This window comes from Lonchura striata, chromosome 4 (genome assembly GCF_050655825.1).
Source record: "Lonchura striata isolate lonStrDom1 chromosome 4, ASM5065582v1, whole genome shotgun sequence".
Taxonomy (NCBI): domain Eukaryota; kingdom Metazoa; phylum Chordata; class Aves; order Passeriformes; family Estrildidae; genus Lonchura; species Lonchura striata.
In genome coordinates, this window is record NC_140706.1 from 32,456,727 (window position 1) to 32,475,283 (window position 18,557).

The window sequence follows — 18,557 nt, forward strand, 5'->3', positions numbered from 1 at the left end:
CCTCTGCGGGTGCAAGAACCTGCAGCGGAGTGCTTCCATCTAGCCTCTTGCGACTTCCCGGAGCAGGGAAGGACGGAAAGCCTTTTCGGGCCGGTAAGTGCTCCACCCGAAGTGCCTCCCCAGTTGAATGTGCTTAGGTTGGACAATAGGAGAAATTTCTTCACGGAAAGGACTCTCAAGCATTGGAGCAGGCTGGCCAGGGAGGTGGTGGAGTCACCGTCCCTGGAGGTGTTTAAGGAAAAACTGGACATGGCACTTAGTGCCTTTGTCTGGCTGACAAGATGGTTTCCAGTCAAACGCTGGACTTGATGATCTCAAAGGTTTCTTCCAACCTAAATAATTCTGCGCGGCAGGAGGAACCTGAAGCCCAGCGGGTACGAGCAGCAGGAGGGCTGCGGGTCGCTTGTCCTGCGCGCCACTGGGGAAAGCAGCGGGTGCCTCACACGCTTTGCTGTGCCCGCGCTAGGCCGCGGTAGGCACCACCCGTGCCTGAGGTGTCCCGTGGGATGCGCTGCTGCGGAGCCCCGCCCGGCAAAAGAGGATGGCCTGAGAGTGAGCCCCGTTCTGTTGGCGCGCCTGCCGCGCTACCTGCGTATCTGTGGCCGTGACGAGAGCCCGCCCCGCGCTCATCCGCTCGGCCCGCGGGCGTCTTGGCGGGAGGGTGCGAGGCGGCGGCGGGCGGGGGCGCGGCAGCGCCCGGCACTCTCTGCCGGCGGTCCGGGGACTTTCCCCTAGGCGGGCGCGGGGCCCATGAGGAACGAGGTCCTCCGTGCGTGGCCTAGCGAGCAGGTCTTCAGAACATCCCGGCATGCCTCCCTTCCCTGTGACGTTATATAAAGCGCGGTAGACAGGACACCTTCTAGGGCAGGGTGAGTGTCTTTTTGCCCTGCATTTGCCTCCCGGCTCGTCTCCGCAGGGATGCACAGTGGGCAGCCGGCCTGCCCGCCCCCCGAAGGGCGCTACGGCCCTGGGCTGCCGCGGAAGGCGGCCGCGGCGATACCGAGCGGCCCCGGGAACGCGTTATGCAAATGGAGCGCCGCGGCCCCGCCCCGAGCCGGGCTGGCGCGCCAGCCCCGCCTGGTGGCCGCCGCCGAGGCCGCAGGCTGCAGCAGGGGCGGCGGCGCCGCACCCCGCACGGCCCGCAGCCGGCAGCGGCTAACTGCAGCCAGCGGGCGGCTGACCGCACGGACCCTGCCCTACGTGCTTAGCTGCGCTACCAGTGCCCAGAGGAAACGGGAGTCACTTTCTGATGGCTGCGATCTCCTGTACTTCCGTAGAAAAAACAGGGTCAGTTTTCCTTTCGGTTGGTTGGTTGGCTTTGTCCTCCTGAGACAACTCTGCACACCTACGGTGTAAGTACGGGTGCTCTCCCTCGCCCTCATCAGCGGGGTCTGACAGTTAAAGACCAGCATCCCAGTCCCTAGAGACCAGGACAGTACCTGGAGGAGAGACACAGGATTTTAGAACTGACAGGACTACACAGACACTTCTTCCCACAGACAGTTCTTTCAATTGCTTTCTTCCTCTAGGGCTAATGAAATGTAAATAAATTCTCATTCGAATACTCAAACAGTGCTTATTCATTTGTATGTGAATCCGTGTGTTTAGTTGCTTTCCATGCAGAATGTGAAATAAAAATAACACGCTTCAGCTTTCAGTTTCTGTTAAGAGTAGCTACAGACTTGTTCTTTAATGATTCACAACCAAACATCAAAGAGGAATAACATTCAAAAACTTTAAAAAAGTAATTCTAAGTCAGGTATTTTCAAAAAGGCATCTAGCACCTCAGCCTTTTAACACAGTTGCCCTAACAGCCCCTTGACGTCAGTGAATACTGAGAGCTTTGCTTCACAGACAAGAAACATAGATTTTCACATTACAATACGTGCTGCAATTCTGAACCAGAGATCTGGAGATGACCAGATTAACAGCAGAGAAAACTGTACTGCAGAGGGCACGGGACACAACTCCTGCCTCACAAGCACAGTCCTTACATGTGTCTACCTGAGCAGGGTAAGGATTTGAAAACAGATCTCACCCTTCCCATCATGAATAGCAGAGCTCCTAAGCACAGCACGAAGGCTGCCCTGTGCTAGAAGCGGACACCAATTCTTGCACTGAGACGCAATTTAGCACACTGCATTCCGAACGCCAGGTGGTGCTCCAGAAATGCCAAGGGGGAAGTCCTGAGAAATCTAACTAGGTGAAGGGCGTCCGAGGGCACAGAAGCACAGGGGTCAGCTGGAGGAAGTTCTCAACCAGCCATCGGGAAGTGCGAGTGTCTTGTATACTTCTGGTGCTATGGACTGCACGGCCACTGCTGTTCAAAAGCACGCAGGGTACAGCGTAAACACCACTGTGGTTTAGTCCTAAAAATTACAAAATAACTGAAAGTGGACATATGCACTACTGAGATCCCAGAAATTCCTATTCATTCCTTTAGCACTTGATCAATGGATCTGTCAGTCAAGTGTAAGGACACCACTAAATGATGCTAACTACTGTAACAAGACAAGATTAATTCAAAATAGCACTGAAGACATTATGTTTTCACAATTACATGTCATTATCCAATATACCAAAACATGCATTTTGTGCAGGTATTTCAGCAACATTGAAAATATAAAGTAATCTCACACTTTCTTTGCCTCAAACTATTCTGTACAGGGAGTAAAAATGTAGCAAAGGAAGGGCTTGATTAGAATGAATGCTTTACAATACACTCGCTGTCTCCAGCAGACAGCAGCATTTTCATTTCGCTTACCTTGGTGTTACAACAGTTTCTACAGGTCCCCTCTATCAGTTTTACAGTATTTCAGCTACACATCTAAAGAAACCAACTCATTCTTGTGGTATTATACCTTGAAGCCACTCATTGTAAAGCTTTACTGAAGGTGTTACAATGTTATTGAAATGGCTGGAATATTTAGTAGCCAAAACCAAAATACTCTAGACACTTATCACAGAGGTTTTATTGTTTTAGTAGCAGTCAAAATATACTTAGTATAGAAATCCATGTTCATTTGGAAATAAAAGTACCAAACAAAACTGTAAATGATACTTCATCATATAAATTAAATCTGCTTACAGTATTGGTGGCCGAAATAGCTGTAACTTGACTGCTAATTGCTAATTTGCCAATGTGATATTAAATGGGGTCTAACCTGATAGCATAATGTTAAATGAAATCAGGATGTCACTTATATTGCAAGTGTTATGAAAACATCCCATAAAAATACTCAACCAACTACTTTCTCTCCTAGTATGAGTAACAGTGAACATTATGAGCAACAAGCCTGAAACATATAATTCAACTTTTTGATTGAAATTTTTAAACTTTCAATTATTCAAGTATTATGGTCCCTATGTACACACTTCTACAAGCCTAGAAAAGATATGGTAGACAATTGAGCACACTACCATCAAATTGTAAGAATTACAAAAACGTTGTGTTTTAAACAGCAAATTGTACCTTAATAGTTTAATTAAAAATAGAAGAGATAGGTAGACTATTTTGCAAATACAACAGCACACTAGTGTGCTGTATATTAAGGCAATACCTTTAAATGCGCACTTGTCATCTCTAACAAGTTTTATACAATTGCTACCAAGTGAAAGAACTATTATTGTCTTGCAAAACTGAAATACAAAATATCTGGAAGCCTACATTTTCAAAGTACAAAATTAACCTTCAGTCCTTGTATTGAAATATTATACACAGTACAAACAGTGATTCTCCCCCCTACAAGATCTCACGAGGATTTCTTAAAGCTGGAGGCAAATTTGAAGGTTTTGACTCTTCATCCAGAAGCACCAAATCTTCAATTTCACTACCTTTGTATTTTCTTTTACAGATCTTCACAATAACTTTCTTCTTGAGGAATAATTTCAAAGCTTCTCTTGAAGCCACTGCTTTGGCATTTTCCATACTTTTACCACAGCCAGTACCCAAGTAGACAGACTTGCACCTCAGTTCACAAACTATGTTTTCTAGAGAGCTTTTATTTTGAGGCAAGTCTGCAAGTTCCTTAAGGGGAACAAAAGCAACATCTAACGTAGCTTTTACAGACTGAATAGATGAATTTAGAAGTTCTGCATGATTTACATTAGGACTGAAGCCTCCAACAGCAACCAGTTTCCAGGCTACAGCTTTGTAGAGTCTGTTGAAAAACGGTTGTCTTTCCTTTGCATCTTCGCTGGTCAGCGGTTTGCACAAAGCCTTCGCAGGGCTTTCACCTGCCTGCGAGCCACTCTTAGAGGCCAGCTGGGAAGCACCTGCCTGAGCTCCACCTCGGGAGGGCCCTTGCTGAGCTCCACTCCGAGCGGCCAGCAGCGAAGCGGCCACCTGAGCACTGCTCTTGGAAGCGAGCAGTGAGGATCCCGGCTGCGCACCACTCCGAGCGGCCAGCAAAGAGGCAGCTACCTCTGCACTGCTCTTAGAGGCCAGGAGTGGGGAGCCCACCTTAGCCGGGCCTTTGGAAGCCAGCAGCAGGGAGGTGCCCACCTGAGTACCACTCTTGGGGGCCAGAAGCAGTGAGCTGCTCACCTGAGCACCGTTCTTGGACACTGATGCTGGGGCACCCAGCTGGGTTTTGGAAGACAGCAACGCAGCACTTGTTTGGGGGGTGCTCTTGGTGGTTGGTGGCACTGCTGTTGCCGCCACCGCCGCTGCCTGTGGGGTGCTCTTGGTGGTTGGTGGCACTGCTGCTGCCACCGCTGCTGTCTGTGGGGTGCTCTTGGTGGTCACTGGCACTGCTGCTGCCGCCACTACTGCCTGTGGGGTGCTCTTGGAGGTTGATGGCACTGCTGCTGCCACAGCTGCTGCTGGTGGGGTGCTCTTGGCAGCTGGTGGCTGTGCTGCCACCACTGCTGCTGCTACCTGAGGGGTGCTCTCGGCAGCCAGCGGTGCTACACTTCCTGTAGTTTTCTTTTCAGGTGATGGCACATTCTCACACTTGATTTCCTTGGGTGGGCTTGAACAAGGCTTCTTTCCTGGCTCTTTCTCAGATGAAGGTGGCTTTTGCTCAGCAGTACTTTCAGCATTAGCAGGTTTTCCTTCTGTTTCTGTGTCTGACACTGTGATCATTTCTTGATCTGAACTGCAAGTTGACTGGGAAGTTTCTGGATCTTTGCTAATACCTTTTTCCTGCTTTTTGGGCAAGGTGCTCTCTGTTTCCTTTGCTCCTTCTGCTTTGGTTGTTTTCACATTCTTTCCAACATCCTTAGAGTCTCTGCTTTTCTCAACAGCTTGTCTCTTGGAGGGCTCCTCTACCCCTTCTGCAAAACAGGTAAAATATGTGAAACTCTTTGATTTCTGCACTATGAAATATCCATGTAGAGAAAAATAATCTAAAACCTTTTAGCAATATTCTCTGTGAATTTAAAGGGCATATATTAGTAATATACTTTGAACTGTCATTTCAAGTATTAACCTACTATTTCAGGATTTTGAGTTTTTTGGACAAAATCCGGTATACACTCATGCAAGATTTTAGATGTTGGTTTGGACCCAAATATGTATTTCTATTCTTGAAGTCCAAACCGAAACTGGCCAACATACATAAAATGGGTTATCTGACCTAAAAATAAAAGAAGTGTATTTGGTCTACTAATGTCACAAAACATCTTTAAAACATAAGTCTGAGAGTTACTTTTAGAAACGCAGTTTCTTACACAGCAACAATGGCAAAGTAACAAGAACGTATTTAAGCTGGAGCACAGCAGCACACAACACAACGCACAAGTTGTCAGATTATAGTGCACCAGTTGTAGAAATTCAAAACAACAGCTCTACATTACCAAATTACTATCTGCACATTATGTCCATTTTAGAGACATATTAGAAAAAGAATAGCACAGAGAGAGGAAACTATTAGCGGGAGTTTAAAAAGTAAATTATTTCAACTACTTTCTAAGCCCGAGGCAAACCGAGAACATTCAGAAACAAGCATTTTCTAGACTCCTATGTATTGTCACAGCTATGATCTGCTAACCATTGCTACTTGATATGCCTCTTTTCTTCACCTTGGCAACCAGTTCGTCTCTCGTGGTGCGGACAGGCGCGTCGGTCACTTGGATGCCTTCGGCCATTTCCAGCGCCCTCTCCATGACCTGCGGCGGGTACCTGGAGGGGCGACAAGAGGAAAGGAGGGAAGGGGCCTCGTCAGACGGCCGCGCCTCGCCGCCCCCCCGTCCCCCGGCGCGTCCCGCTGGACTCACCGGCATCCCAGGAAGACATGGTTGGCCCACACCATGGAGAGGGACACCAGGCGCTGCAGCTGGGCGCTGCCCGCCGCCGGCAGCTCCCCCACGTTGCGCAGCAGGAACTCCCGGCGGTACCGCCAGTGGTGCTCAGGCTCGCAGGCCCCGCGCAGCGTCTCCGCCCAGGCCGCCTCTTCCGCCGTCCGCCCGAGGGGCTCGCCCGCCGCCGCCGCCTTGCCCGCCATCGCCGCCGCCGCGGAAACAGCGCCCCGCGGCTTCCGCCGGGCCGCCGTGAGCTCACATCCGCGTGGGCCGGGCCGCGCAGCGCCGCCGTGTGCGCCTCGGCGCGTCTCGGGTGCCGGGCAAATGAGGTGCCCTGGGCTCGGCTGCCAGCCCTGCACTGTGACTGGGGAAAGCGTGAACAAAAGCTCTGCTGTACGCGTTGGTTTCTTCCAGGCTTGCTGAGGTCGGAGTTTGTGGCGGATCAGTTGGTGTTTTACCTCAGAATCACAGAATCACTTAGGCTGGAAAAGTCCTCGTAGTCCTGGGGTCCAGCCTCTGACCGAGCACCACTTTGTCCGTTTGACCATGGCACTAAGTGCCGCGTCCAGTCTTCCTTTAAACACCTCCAGGGATGCTGACTCCCCACTTCCCTGAGCAGCCTGTTCCAATGCTTCCCAACCTTTTTTGTGAAGAGATTCCTCCTAATGTTCAACCTAAACCTCCCCTAGTGCAGCTTAAGACTGTGTCCTTTAATCCTGTCGCTGGTTGCCTGGGAGAAGAGGCCGATCCCCACCTTGTTATAGCCTCCTTTCAGGTAATTCTAGAGAGACATGAGGTCTCCCCTGAGCTTCTGTTCTTCTAAACAACCTCTGCTCCCTCAGCCGCTCCTGGTAGCGCTTGTGCTCCAGATCCTTCACCAGCTTCGTTTCACTTCTGTGGCCTTGCTCCACCACCTCAATAGCCTTCCTGATTTGAGTGGCCATAACTGGATGCAGCAATTGAGGTGTGGATTCACCAGTGCTGAGTACAACGGGACAATCCTTTCCCTGTTCCTGCTGGCTACACTATCTCTGATCCTGGCCAGGGTGCTGCTGGTCTTCTTGGCCACCTGGGCAAACTGTTGGCTCATGTATTGCTGATTCATGTTCCACCAGCACCCACAGATCATCTTCCATTGGTGAAAGAAAAGGACACTCAGGTCCTTTCCCCCTTTCCTCCTCAGTGTTGTCCATACAATTGGGTTTGTTGCCTGGACAATAATTGCATACTTAAGAGAGACAATTATTATTTATTTCAGAATTGCACAAGCCTGGGTTCTCAGTGGTATTCCACAAACTAGTATGCCCCTCCGGACTTTCTGTGATGATTGGTTAGCAATTTCCTCTATGATGATTGGTTAGTAATTTCCGTACAAGTTATGTAACCCCAGCTAACTTCTATCCAATGCTCTGGGGAGGGGTCTTCACCTGGGCAGGGGTATTTTGACCTATAGGCACAAATTTTAATATTATAAGAGGATAGTTCAGGTATAGGATACATGGGCCCATGGGCCTTGAGTACTTGCCAAGTTAGCAGTGTACATAGATGTACATCAATGTCTTGATTTGCTCTATTCTTAAAGTCTTAGTTCCTAGATGTCTTTGACTAAGCAATACTGCCTGTTCCCCTTATTAGGTCTCCTTTCCTGATGGCTTGCACTAAAGACTTACCCTGACTTAAAATAATCTTGACATATTCCAGGTTTAACAACATTGGCATGTGACAGAAAGGTAGTGGCAAGGACATGGGTTGTTGTAGCTTTTTGGAGGAAGCATTATATGAGGACTGCTGCCTACAAAAGGTTCAGCTAATTGCTCTTGCAGCTCTGTAGGCTGTCTTTAGTTTGCAAAATCTTACTCCATAATTTGAACAATTCTCTGTGAAAAAGTAATAAGCACACTGTGAAAATATCACAAGCTGCAGTCTGCCAAGATAGGGCTTGCTGAGTCAGTGCAAAAGAGGAAAGAATTTTGAATTCCGAAGGGCTGTCCCTGGAGAGCTGTATTGATTTTTCCTCCTGAATTAAAAGTCTGGGTTTGCTTAAGTTTTCAATTTTTAACACCTACATGTCATTATGAACTGAACTACAGAATAGATTGCATTTAAGGAAGAAGTATTTCTCCTTAATGACCTAGATGTCTTATTTTGTGGAAATGGTTATGTAGTGGTTTAACTAAGAGTGCCTCTACAGAGCAAAAATGAAGGGATTAAGGAAATGAAGTCAGAAAAAAGAAGTCCAATGCCCTTTTGCTCTTTTTCCATTGTTGGAATGGAAGTGCTTTTGCTTTGCTTTCCTGGTTGGGCCACACAATGTTATCTTGTGCATTGGCAAGAATAGTTCGGTGACAGAGAGCAAGGGAACAGTAATGAATGGGATGGGGCTGACAGGAAGAGAAGGGCAGAAAATTTGTATCTTCTCTGCTGTGGGTGTCTTGGAGCAATGTGTTTGTTACAAAACAGTGTCAGAAATTTTAGAAAGTGTAATCACCACATGTGTTTCCAGGCATTTGTTGTATCAGTCCCACGTGTGGTTATCCTGTAATATAGGCTCAAATACAGGAAGGGCATGATGTGTCACATTAGGGATTCTGCTTAAAGGTGAGGTGGGTTTGTCTCCTAGACCTCTGAGTCTGTGATACCATAGTTCCTGACTTCATGGTCCATACAGACCTTAGAACGTAGGGTGAATGAAATCCTTGGCAAACATAGATTTCAGTTTGCACCTCAGTCAAGATCATTCATTCTGCCAGCCTGTTTATGCTCTTCAATGAACCATTTTGCTTTCTAATGAAGTTGTTTGAGACTTGACCTGGGCTTAAGATCTGCCCCTCAGAGACAGCAGGAATTCAATAAAGTCTTGAGTAGCTGCAGTAGAATTGTCTGTACTCTTGCAGAAGGAGAAGAGCAAGCAGTACAGACAAGAATATCCTGTCCTCCTCCTCAAGCATCTGAGTTGCCAAGTGGACTAAGGACTAGCCCATGTTGAGCTGCTCATATACCAGTTAAGAGTGGGAGCTGGGGAGGGTTAGATTCCACAGGATGGTGAAAGGAACATTTCAAATACTCAGAGGGATCTCCAGAAGTCATATTCTGGTGTTGCTGACTTAATGACAGCCAAACCACAGAGGTAGGACTCCACACCTCAGGGCTTTGTGAGTGCTTCCAGTCATCCTGTGTGCATAAGATTATATGGACTCACCTGTGAGTCCTGGGCTCCTAAAAAAAGAATTGTTCTAGGAAGTGTTGGAGACTCGGCACATCTGGTCCTAGAGTGGCTAAAGGACTGATTAGAAGAATTTACCCTTGTCCAATTATTGAGGACAAATTAGCAGAGAGCCATTTCACCTCTTTGCCTGGTGACTATATGTGTGAACACAAATATTGGTGACTTCTGGAGAAAAATCAGGAACAGTTTTGCACACATGTAGAATGGCTAACAACAGGTTTTGGTTGTAGTGAGGAACTTCTCTGGTCTGATGCCTTCCTGGAACCTCATGCTTTAATTTTGGGTTGATTTTCTTTTGTGTTACTATTGCATCAATGTGTTGTTACTGGTACAAAGATTACTTTAAAATGAGCCTTTTGTCTTCCCTAACAGTTTTTTCCCAGTCATATTCTTTCTGCTTTATTAATGTGTGCTTGAATCACACTGGAACAGGATAAATCCTACTCCTGGAGTCTGGGATGTTGTGCACAGACAAGCATAGGTGTATACCTGCAATACTCTATTAGTGCTAAGGGATACAACTGTGTCTCAGGTTGATAAGTATGTGTATTAGAAAAGAGAGAAAAACACTGCTGTTAATTTTGAAAAACAAAGCACGTACTATTTTCATTCTCACCAGGAAAGGCAATTTTGAAGTTAAACACCTCACTGGTGGTGTTAATGCTGTGCATTTAATTTTCAACATTGGAAGAAAAGAGATGGTTTTGTTCCCACTAGGGAAGGAACTTCTAAATGCCATGTCGATAGTAGTGTTGTTAAGAGTCATTTGGGGTTTGATAATAGCTGCTTTTGGCAAGATACAACAAAAATCTCAAGGTGAATCATACCAGTGTCTATAAATCATAGTATTGCACTGGCACTTCTTGTATAATAAGTTTATAAATGCCTTTATAAACCAGTGAATTATTATTTCTTCAAAGTCAAGTCCCACTGAAACATAGAGGGCAGCATCTCCCATTGAGTTCAATTATGTTCTGTGCAGTTAAGTTTAATATATAGTGACATTCCCTACTCAACTTAATATGAGAACTGTGCTCTTAACATCACGCAATGCAAAGAGAGCTGAGTTATTTCCACAGAAAGGCAGTAACAGTGAAATCTTACTGGCCTGGCACAGTAAATCCCCTGGACACCATCTCTGGTTGGTCCCTGCTATAAGTAATAAGTAAGCTACTGGAGAGCTCTGGCTTAAGCTCATTAGAAATGCAGCTTGAAGAAGGATGGGGAAGAGATGTTTTGCTGTTTCCTGATATCATGTTATGTGTTCTGCTACAGCAGATCATTGAAGTTCTTCTACCCAGGCAAGGGACAGCACTTCCACAGAGATGTGTCTGTATGTGGCAGTCATTACTGTTGAGTAAACTAATCCTTGGAACAAAAGAATTTTTTGCTAGCAGAGCATTAATTACTATCTAGGCTTGTCAATGGAAACTAGAGTAGATCTGTTTTCTTGTTTCGTTACAGTCATGCAACTGTTCTTATGCTACCATAAGCAGCTCTGGATTACAAAATCATCCACTCTTCTGAGATTGCTCAGCTGAGGAAAATGTATTGAGTAATTACAGAGTATAAAAACTAAGAGTGAAAATGAAGGTAAAGTCATAATAATTTTATTTTACATGTACATGTTCTTATTACTAACTTAAATACTATTTTACATTTAGTAATCCATTATACTTTACATATATAACTGCCTACAGTAGGTTTGTCAGTTGTTCTTTAAGTTTGTTAAACTTTAACTAGAGCTAAAGGTAGCATATCATGTGCTAATTTTTTCTTGCTGAACTGTGCCTTTGATAACATGCCACTTGCTTACAGTCCACTGCTTGGCATGAAATTTTCTATATTGAGTATGGAAGTTTAGGATGACTTTACTACTACCAAATATGACCTAAGAAAAAAAGGACTTTTTCTAGAGTAAATTATTGTGGAGATCTTCTATTTGAGGTTCTTAAATGCTCTATGTTCTAAATACTCTAGAGAAAACTTGGAATTTTTCAGAAAAAACTGAACTGGGGTGTCTGGTCTTCTGACTACATGGAGGATAATCTATGAGCCTTGAAGAAATTAATTTTTCACATTCCTGAATTAGCATGTGTCCCTGCCATCCTTACTATTATTGCAGTCAAATGTTCCCCTGTTGTGGGCCCAAAAGAGACCTCTGTTTGCCACTATGGGCTGGGGTGGATCTGGACTGAGTGGGATGATGGAAATCATTCCCTGTGCTCCCCAAAAGGTGCTATTCTCTCTTTTTCATGGGTTTTTGAGTGTGTCTTATTGGAAGGGTGAGGGAACAAGGACCTGACTGAAGGGAAGGAAACAGTAAGTATGGAGACAAGACTGAAACTGTTGGAAGTCGAAAACCTTAACATGAGATCAATAGGGATAGGACAGTGGGATTAGGTGAGGAAGGAAATTAAGTTCTCAAGGAGAAGTATAGGAGAATGAGTTCAAGGCAATGGAACAAGTACATATAGACAAGGAATCCATATGAGAGTAGACGTGGAGGCCAGTGAGGAAACCAGAAGAATGAGAGCCCGTTGGCAGACAAAATCAAACAGAATCACATCTTGACTCTGTGAAAAGGGACAAGCTCTGATGGGAAGGGGAGCATTGACAGAGGAACCACTGGGATTTGAACAGAGACTTAAAGGAAAGTTAAAACTCACAAGCACAGAGACATTAGCATTTCAATTCCTTTTTTTTCTTCCATTTCCAATAGTTATGTGCTAGGGTAAGTAAAACCAAGAAAATATTCTGACTTTTTAATTTAGTAAGAGATATTTTCTTGTCTCTTCTGTGTCCTATAAAGGAACAAAAGAGGTAGACCTCCATTTGGTTGAAGAAACCCATCTTGAAAGCTACCTTTAAAGAGTTTTTAGGTAGGAAGCCTTAAGCCTTTGGCACACAGCTGTAACCTGGAGTTGGAAAAAGCAGAAAAATGGCCTTAGGAATGTTAATGTAAATATTGGCATGAACTCATTGTAATTTGAGAGGATTCAGGAAAGTACTAAAAGGGCAAGGAGCTTTTATATAAAAGAGAATCTATTGTGAGGCTACAACTTAACTACATTTCATTTGTATGTGTGTATATATGTATATGGCAGGTATATATGTCTGCATACACCCACATATGTAATACAATATAGATGTATGTGAATATGTGCTAAAAATACTGTATTATTGATAATGTGAGCACGTGTAAATCCAGATATTGCTGCTCCTTCAGCCAAGTTATTCATACCTCAGAGGAGAAGCAAAATTACAAATAATATTTTGCTGGCTTTAGTTGTGGATAGGAGGATTACACAAACAGATGCTGTTAAATCATTATACCATGCTATACCAGTATGACTTCTGTAAATCCTGCATATTTTGCAGACATAAAAAACTATTTTAGAAATTATATAAGGAGCTTTCCTGAGAATACAGGCAACAATGTCAGCTCTAATTTGAATTACAGCTATTGGAAATCATGGTTCTGTTTTTCATTACTGTTATACCAATATCTCTGACAACCTGCAATTTACCTGGTATGAACAGCACCTCCTGAAAATGTAGAGCTATTTTGTGTGCTCTGTGCTGTTGTATTTTTGTATATCATCCCTGTACATAAGAGTGATATTTCACATTAATTCCACTGGATGGCACTGAAGGAGACAAGATTGCACGGATATATCTCTAGAAGTTGGGTATAATTCCAAAAATTGAGAGTGGCTTACTTTTTCATTCCATTACTGAAACAGACAAATGCGGACTCATTTTCCATCCTGATGTAATAATTTGTCATCAAAATCAGCTCTTAAACACTCGTAGCTGCAGTTCTATGTTTTGACAGTAGCAAAATCCCAGTAGAGGCAGAGTCAAGGCTTCTGAATCTGAATACCCCTTCTTCCCCAAGAAAGGTAAAGGCTAAGAGAAGTGGCTTTGGCCCATTCTGGATTCTTAGGTAAAGGCTTACAAAGCATCTGAAAAATTTTGACCCTTGTCCTACATGGCAATGCTATTGATACTGTCCATTTCTATCCTTATGAGCAAGTGCAAGTATTTTAATTTTCAAGCTAACTTGAAAAAAACTACATAGGAAGGCATTCAGGATTAAAAGCTTCCACCTGTTGAGGAAATGTAGTATAGTGTTTCAGAGAACCTCCTGAGTTGAAACTCCATCTGCAGTCCCTACACAAGGACCAGTGTTTTTTCTTGGATAAGGAGTTTGCAATCCTGTCTGGAAGTTACACAATTACAGTCTGTCAGTCAGACCTGTAGGAGTCATGGGAGTCATCTTTGACTTCACTCTTTTTTTGACCTGTTTATCTTGAAGTATGTGAATTTTATTTCCTTTTCTTCTCTAAAGTATCTTCCTTTGTTCACATCACAGATATGCCTTTTTGGGCTTTTGTTATCTCTCATCCTGCTTATGACAGCTTTTTTTTTTTTTTTCCAGGCCTGACCTGACCTGTCAAAAAGGTCCCTTGAAACACTATTCTTGCACTTATCTCTCTGGCCTATTTCTGTGGTTCCTTTTTGTACTTACCTCTTTAGTGTATCTCCATAGATTTCCCTGTCTCTGCAAACCCTGTAGCCCTCTGAGAGTGCAGTTTGACAATTTTTTTGGCAGCTGTGCTGGCCTAAGACAGTTTTTGCTCCCAGCCATCCATGCCTGTCTCTTTGATATGCCCGCTGGTTTGCTGGCACAGTTGTTTTGTTCAACTGTGTGATAACCCAGATTAGGAACACGATTTGGCTGAAAAATAGCACAGGAGAGGGAGGAGAGGAGCCTTTACAACCAGCTTATTTCTCCAGACAAGGCTATGAGGCAGTTGGGTCTGCAGCAGGGACAAGTGGTGAGAGATGCAGGGTTACAGAGCAGCCATAGCTTGTGCTGGTTTATGTAGGGCTGTTGCCAGCTGTTAGGCTGTGACCTGATTCTTATGATAAGCCAAGCTAATAGCTGCCTGCTGTCGGCAGGGTGGTGCTGCACTTCCTTCCTCACCCCCTAGCAGGGGTTGGTTCCTGTCCCTTCTCTTGTGCCAACATGGGTGCTTATCTCACCCAAGTGAGCCAACTGTGGGAGCTAACCAGCACAGAAGCATCACTTCTTCTGGGGGATTTCCTGGCTATTGTTTCAAGAGCCCATGGAGGCTACTCATTCAGCAGCAACTGAGTGCTCTGTCAGCTCAACTTGGGCCTCAGTTGCACCAAAGCACTTCACAACTTTGTAATTTTGTCTTTTCCTGTCATTGCCTGTCTTCTCTCTCAGTCTCCATATCTGCTCCATCTGCTTTTCTCATAGCTGTGTTAATGATGTCCTTTTGGTCACCCTCAACATATGGAATACACTCTCTGGAGCAATTGCTGTATCTTTCAAAATCTTTCAAGGTTTTCTCTTACCATGACACATACTGTAAACTGCCAGCAGATAATGCCCAGTTTAGTTGCTTGTAGGAATTTTGGATTTCATTACTACACTTGATGTGTCCATGTGTTAACTTGAAACAGGCATAGTCTATCAGTTTATTTGAGAAGCTCAGAGGGATTAAATAGAATTTTTTTTTTTTAGAGAAAAAATTCCCGATGCTATGCCCTGGAGGAGATGTACTGCCCTAAGGTCATACATAAATATCAGGTGCTTTCACACCTTGGATCATCATTCATGCTTGTGCAAATGGACATAGTATTGCTACTAAGCAGTTTACAGTAACATCTTACAGAATTGTAAATTAGTGCCCCAGAGATATGATAGCAGAGAGTCAGCACTTATATGGGCAGCTGAGCATAGAGATTTAGGGATTTCTTTTCACCTTGCTGTTTTTACTGTTTGGGTTCTTTTTAGACACATGTAGAAGCATATCCTAAACATATTTCGTCCTATTATCTTGGTGTGCTAAGTATTCTTTTTCCCATTCAGTTAAATTGAAATGGTATAGAAAACCAGCAGTGAACAAAGCAGCATATTGCCTTGGAAGCAATAAAATATTTTTATTGTTTATACAATTAATTTTTTTAATACAAATATCTGTATTTGCTATAAAAAAAAAAAACAACAAGCAACACAAACATGACAGGGTGCACCTCTGCACCATACAACAGAGTACAGAACTTAGCATATATTCATAGAGTCACATGTGAAATAGGAGACAGCAGCTGTAGACTTGTCTATGAGTGCTGTTGCACCAAAAGTACTTAACCCTGTGGTATGTGGTGCTAATTAGGTTGGACATGGTGCTAATTAGGTCAGATACAACATTGTGGTCATGCAAATACACAGTGCCTGTGAGTCTGGTTCAGACCTGGCTGGAGGATTCCGCACGAACTGCTGCATGAGGCCATATGCATGCATCCAGAGAGAGAAATTGTTTGCTCGTGGCCTCTTGTTCATTATCCCTGTAAGGTTTAGCTTCAGTAACAGATGCATTTGCCACATACATGTGTCAGATGTGGTTTTGTTCCAGGGTTTACCTCCCTCTTGGTAAAAATAGAAGATGTGCTTCTAAGTGTGTTTTTCAGGCTCTGAGTTGTTGCTGTGGAATAATGGGCATCCAGCATAGCTGCTTCTTAAAACCATTCTGTTTTACTTCCTAAATAAGGGTGTAAGTACTGAGAGGAGCAGGAAAGAAGGTGATGGTAATTTTTTTCAGTCACCAGAAGTTTATAGAAATTGTGAGTATCTGCTGCAAGGTCATGGAGGCAGACAGCAGTATGACAAAGAGCAAAGCACATTCTCCTCCAGTACATTTATCAGGAGACCTGCCTTCCCCTTTCAGTGAGACACAGCTATGTTTCAGATTGGAGATACAATCATGACTAGAAGATAAATTCTGTGTCTATATAACTGGATGGCAAATATATTCCCAAAACACTGACTGCAGAATTGCTGTCTTTAAATAACTGTTTAATATATCTATAAACATAGCATACTTTCAAAATTTGAATATTCAAGTTGATGTTTGTAGGAAGGTTAGTGCTTATTTGTAAGAACAAGGTAAGCTGAAGAAGCATTGTTCAAGAGGCAGTGTTCAGAATGACCCATGGGATAAAGGGTATTACAAGATCTTTCTCCTTTTTTTATATTTTTTAAAGGATCTCAAGTAGTCATTCTGGCAACTTCTCTCTGTTGTTTCATTTCCATTTGACAGACAGATGAGACAGAGGTTTGATTAGAATGTCATGAGCGATCAGTAATAACTAGGAAAGACTAGTGAAAATGTGGACCCTGTCTGTAAGGAAATGGGACATGGTTACTCAGTATATGGAGTGTCACCACAGGCCCCCAGATGGGGAATAATTAGCATTGACTCCATGATTGCAGAAGGCTGATCAATTGCTTTATTACAATCATCCTATACTATTTTATACTACACTTATTAAGAAACTCAGTAACCCTTACAGCCAGTCTGATACAGCTTTGACCTAATTGGTCAATCAACCCAAACACTATCCAATTAAGAAATCATGTTTTGGTAAACAAATCTCCATGACACATTCCACATGTGCACAACAGCAGGTGCAACAAGTGGAGATAAGAATCGTGTCTCATTCTTTTCTCTGATCTTCTCACAGCCTTTCCTGGGAAAATGCCTGAGAAAGCCTGTGCCTGCTCTCTGTGGCCAGAGAGCTGCTGCCACAATGGAGAAAGCTGAGGTACACAACAACTTTTTTGCCTCAGTCTTCACTGACAGGCGCTCCAGCCACAGTGCCCAAGTTACAGTGGGCAAAGGCAGGGATTGGGAGAAGAAAGAAGACTGGGTTCTGCTCTAGAAGATCAGGTTTTGAGAACCTGAAGGTGCCCTAGTTCATGGGACCAGATGAGATACATCCATGGGTCCTGAGGGAAGTGGCAGAGGAAATGGCTATGCCACTATCCGTTGTATTTGAGAAGCTGTGACAGTTTGGTGAAATTTCCTCCGAATGGAAAAGAGGAAATGCAGTCCTCATTTTTAAAAATGGGGGAAAGGAAGGTGTATGGTACTAGAGGCCAGTCAGTCTCATCTTGGTATCTTGCAAGATCACAGAGCAGATCCAACTGGAAACTATTCTGTGGCACATGGAGAATAAGCAAGTGATTGGTGACAGCTGGCATGACTTCACTAAGGGCAAATCTGACAAATTTGTTGACCTTCTACAGTGGGATAAGAGCATTGGTGAATAAGGAAAGAGCAACTGACATTATCTACCTGGTCCTGTGCAAAGCATTTGACGCTGTCCTGTACAGTAGCTCTGTTTGTAAACTGGAGGTATAGAGATTTGATGGATGGACCAGTTGGCAGATAAGAATACAGCTGGATAGTCACACTCAAAAGAGTTGTGGTCAGTGCCCAAATGGAGGAGTGACAAGTGGTGCTCCTCAGAGGTTGGTATGGGGACAGGTGCTGTTTAACACCTTTGGCAAGGTGACATAGAGGGGGGATGTTGAGGGCACCCTTGGCAAGTTAGCTGACAACACCAAACTCTGGTGCAGTTGACACACTGCAGGGAAGGGATGCACTAGGGGGACCTGGACAGGCTCAAGACGTGGGACTGTGCAAACCTCATGAAGTTCAATAAAGCCAAGTGCAAGACTGTGTGTGTGGGGATTGCGGGGGGACAATCCCAGGCACAAATACAGGCTGGGCAGGGAATGGATTGGGAGCAGTCCTGAGGAGAAGGACTTAGGGGTATGGGTGGATGAGAAGATTACATGAGCAGAAAAATGTGTGCTTGCCAAAATGCAAAAAGCCAAACGTGTCCTGGGCTGCATCAAAAACAGCATGGCTGGCAGAGCAAGGAAGGGCATTCTGCCCCTCTACTCTGCTCTCATGAGACACCATTTGGAATGCTGCATCCAGTCATGGGGTCCCCTACATTAGAAGGACATGGACCAATTGGAGTGAGTCCAGAGGAGAACAGGATGATCAGCAGGCTGGAGCACCTCTCCTATGAGGAAAGACTGAGTGAGTTGGGGTTGTTCAGCGTGGAGAAGAGAAGGCTCTGAGGAGACCTGATTGTGGCCTTTACCATATAGAGGGTGGCTGTAAGAGAGCTGGAGAGAGACTTTTGGGGCATGTAGTGATAGGACAAGGGGGAGCAGCTTTGAACTGAAGGGGTTAGG

The 18,557-nt window shown here is 44.5% G+C and overlaps 1 protein-coding gene, 1 long non-coding RNA gene and 1 other non-coding gene across 4 annotated transcripts in view; 1 reads left to right on the forward strand and 2 right to left on the reverse strand.

Annotated features, from left to right (window-relative positions):
- Positions 1–540: 540 nt before the first annotated feature.
- LOC146767580 (RNase MRP) lies at positions 541–804 on the reverse strand. Its single transcript, XR_014955275.1, has one exon.
- Positions 805–1,658: 854 nt separating this feature from the next.
- On the reverse strand, positions 1,659–6,472 carry CDKN2AIP (CDKN2A interacting protein). Of its 2 annotated transcripts, none has more exons than XM_021545343.3 (3): positions 6,220–6,472; positions 6,025–6,124; positions 1,659–5,277 (listed from the first exon to the last, which is right to left on the reverse strand). In XM_021545343.3, the coding sequence occupies exons 1-3, from the start codon at positions 6,223–6,225 to the stop codon at positions 3,743–3,745; spliced, it is 1,641 nt and encodes a 546-aa protein (XP_021401018.2). In that variant the 5' UTR covers positions 6,226–6,472; the 3' UTR covers positions 1,659–3,742. The 2 variants fall into 2 exon arrangements, with proteins under 2 accessions (XP_021401018.2, XP_021400930.2); XM_021545255.3 differs by having other exon boundaries at positions 5,994–6,124.
- The window catches only part of LOC116183618 (uncharacterized), a 39,258-nt gene continuing 27,147 nt past the window's right edge, over positions 6,447–18,557 (forward strand). The window contains exons 1-2 of the long non-coding RNA XR_014955120.1: positions 6,447–7,018; positions 10,934–17,110. This is a non-coding gene — a long non-coding RNA (uncharacterized LOC116183618). The remainder of the gene's footprint in view (positions 7,019–10,933; positions 17,111–18,557) is intronic.

Coding starts and splice junctions, on each gene's coding strand:
- CDKN2AIP (XM_021545255.3), bottom strand. CDS start 6,446: ATGGCGGGCAAGGCGGCGGCGGCGGGCGAGCCCCTCGGGCGGACGGCG. Junction 6,125..6,219: donor CATGTCTTCCTGGGATGCCG/GTGAGTCCAGCG, acceptor TCGCCCCTCCAG/GTACCCGCCGCAGGTCATGG. Junction 5,278..5,993: donor AGGCATATCAAGTAGCAATG/GTTAGCAGATCA, acceptor CCTGTTTTGCAG/AAGGGGTAGAGGAGCCCTCC.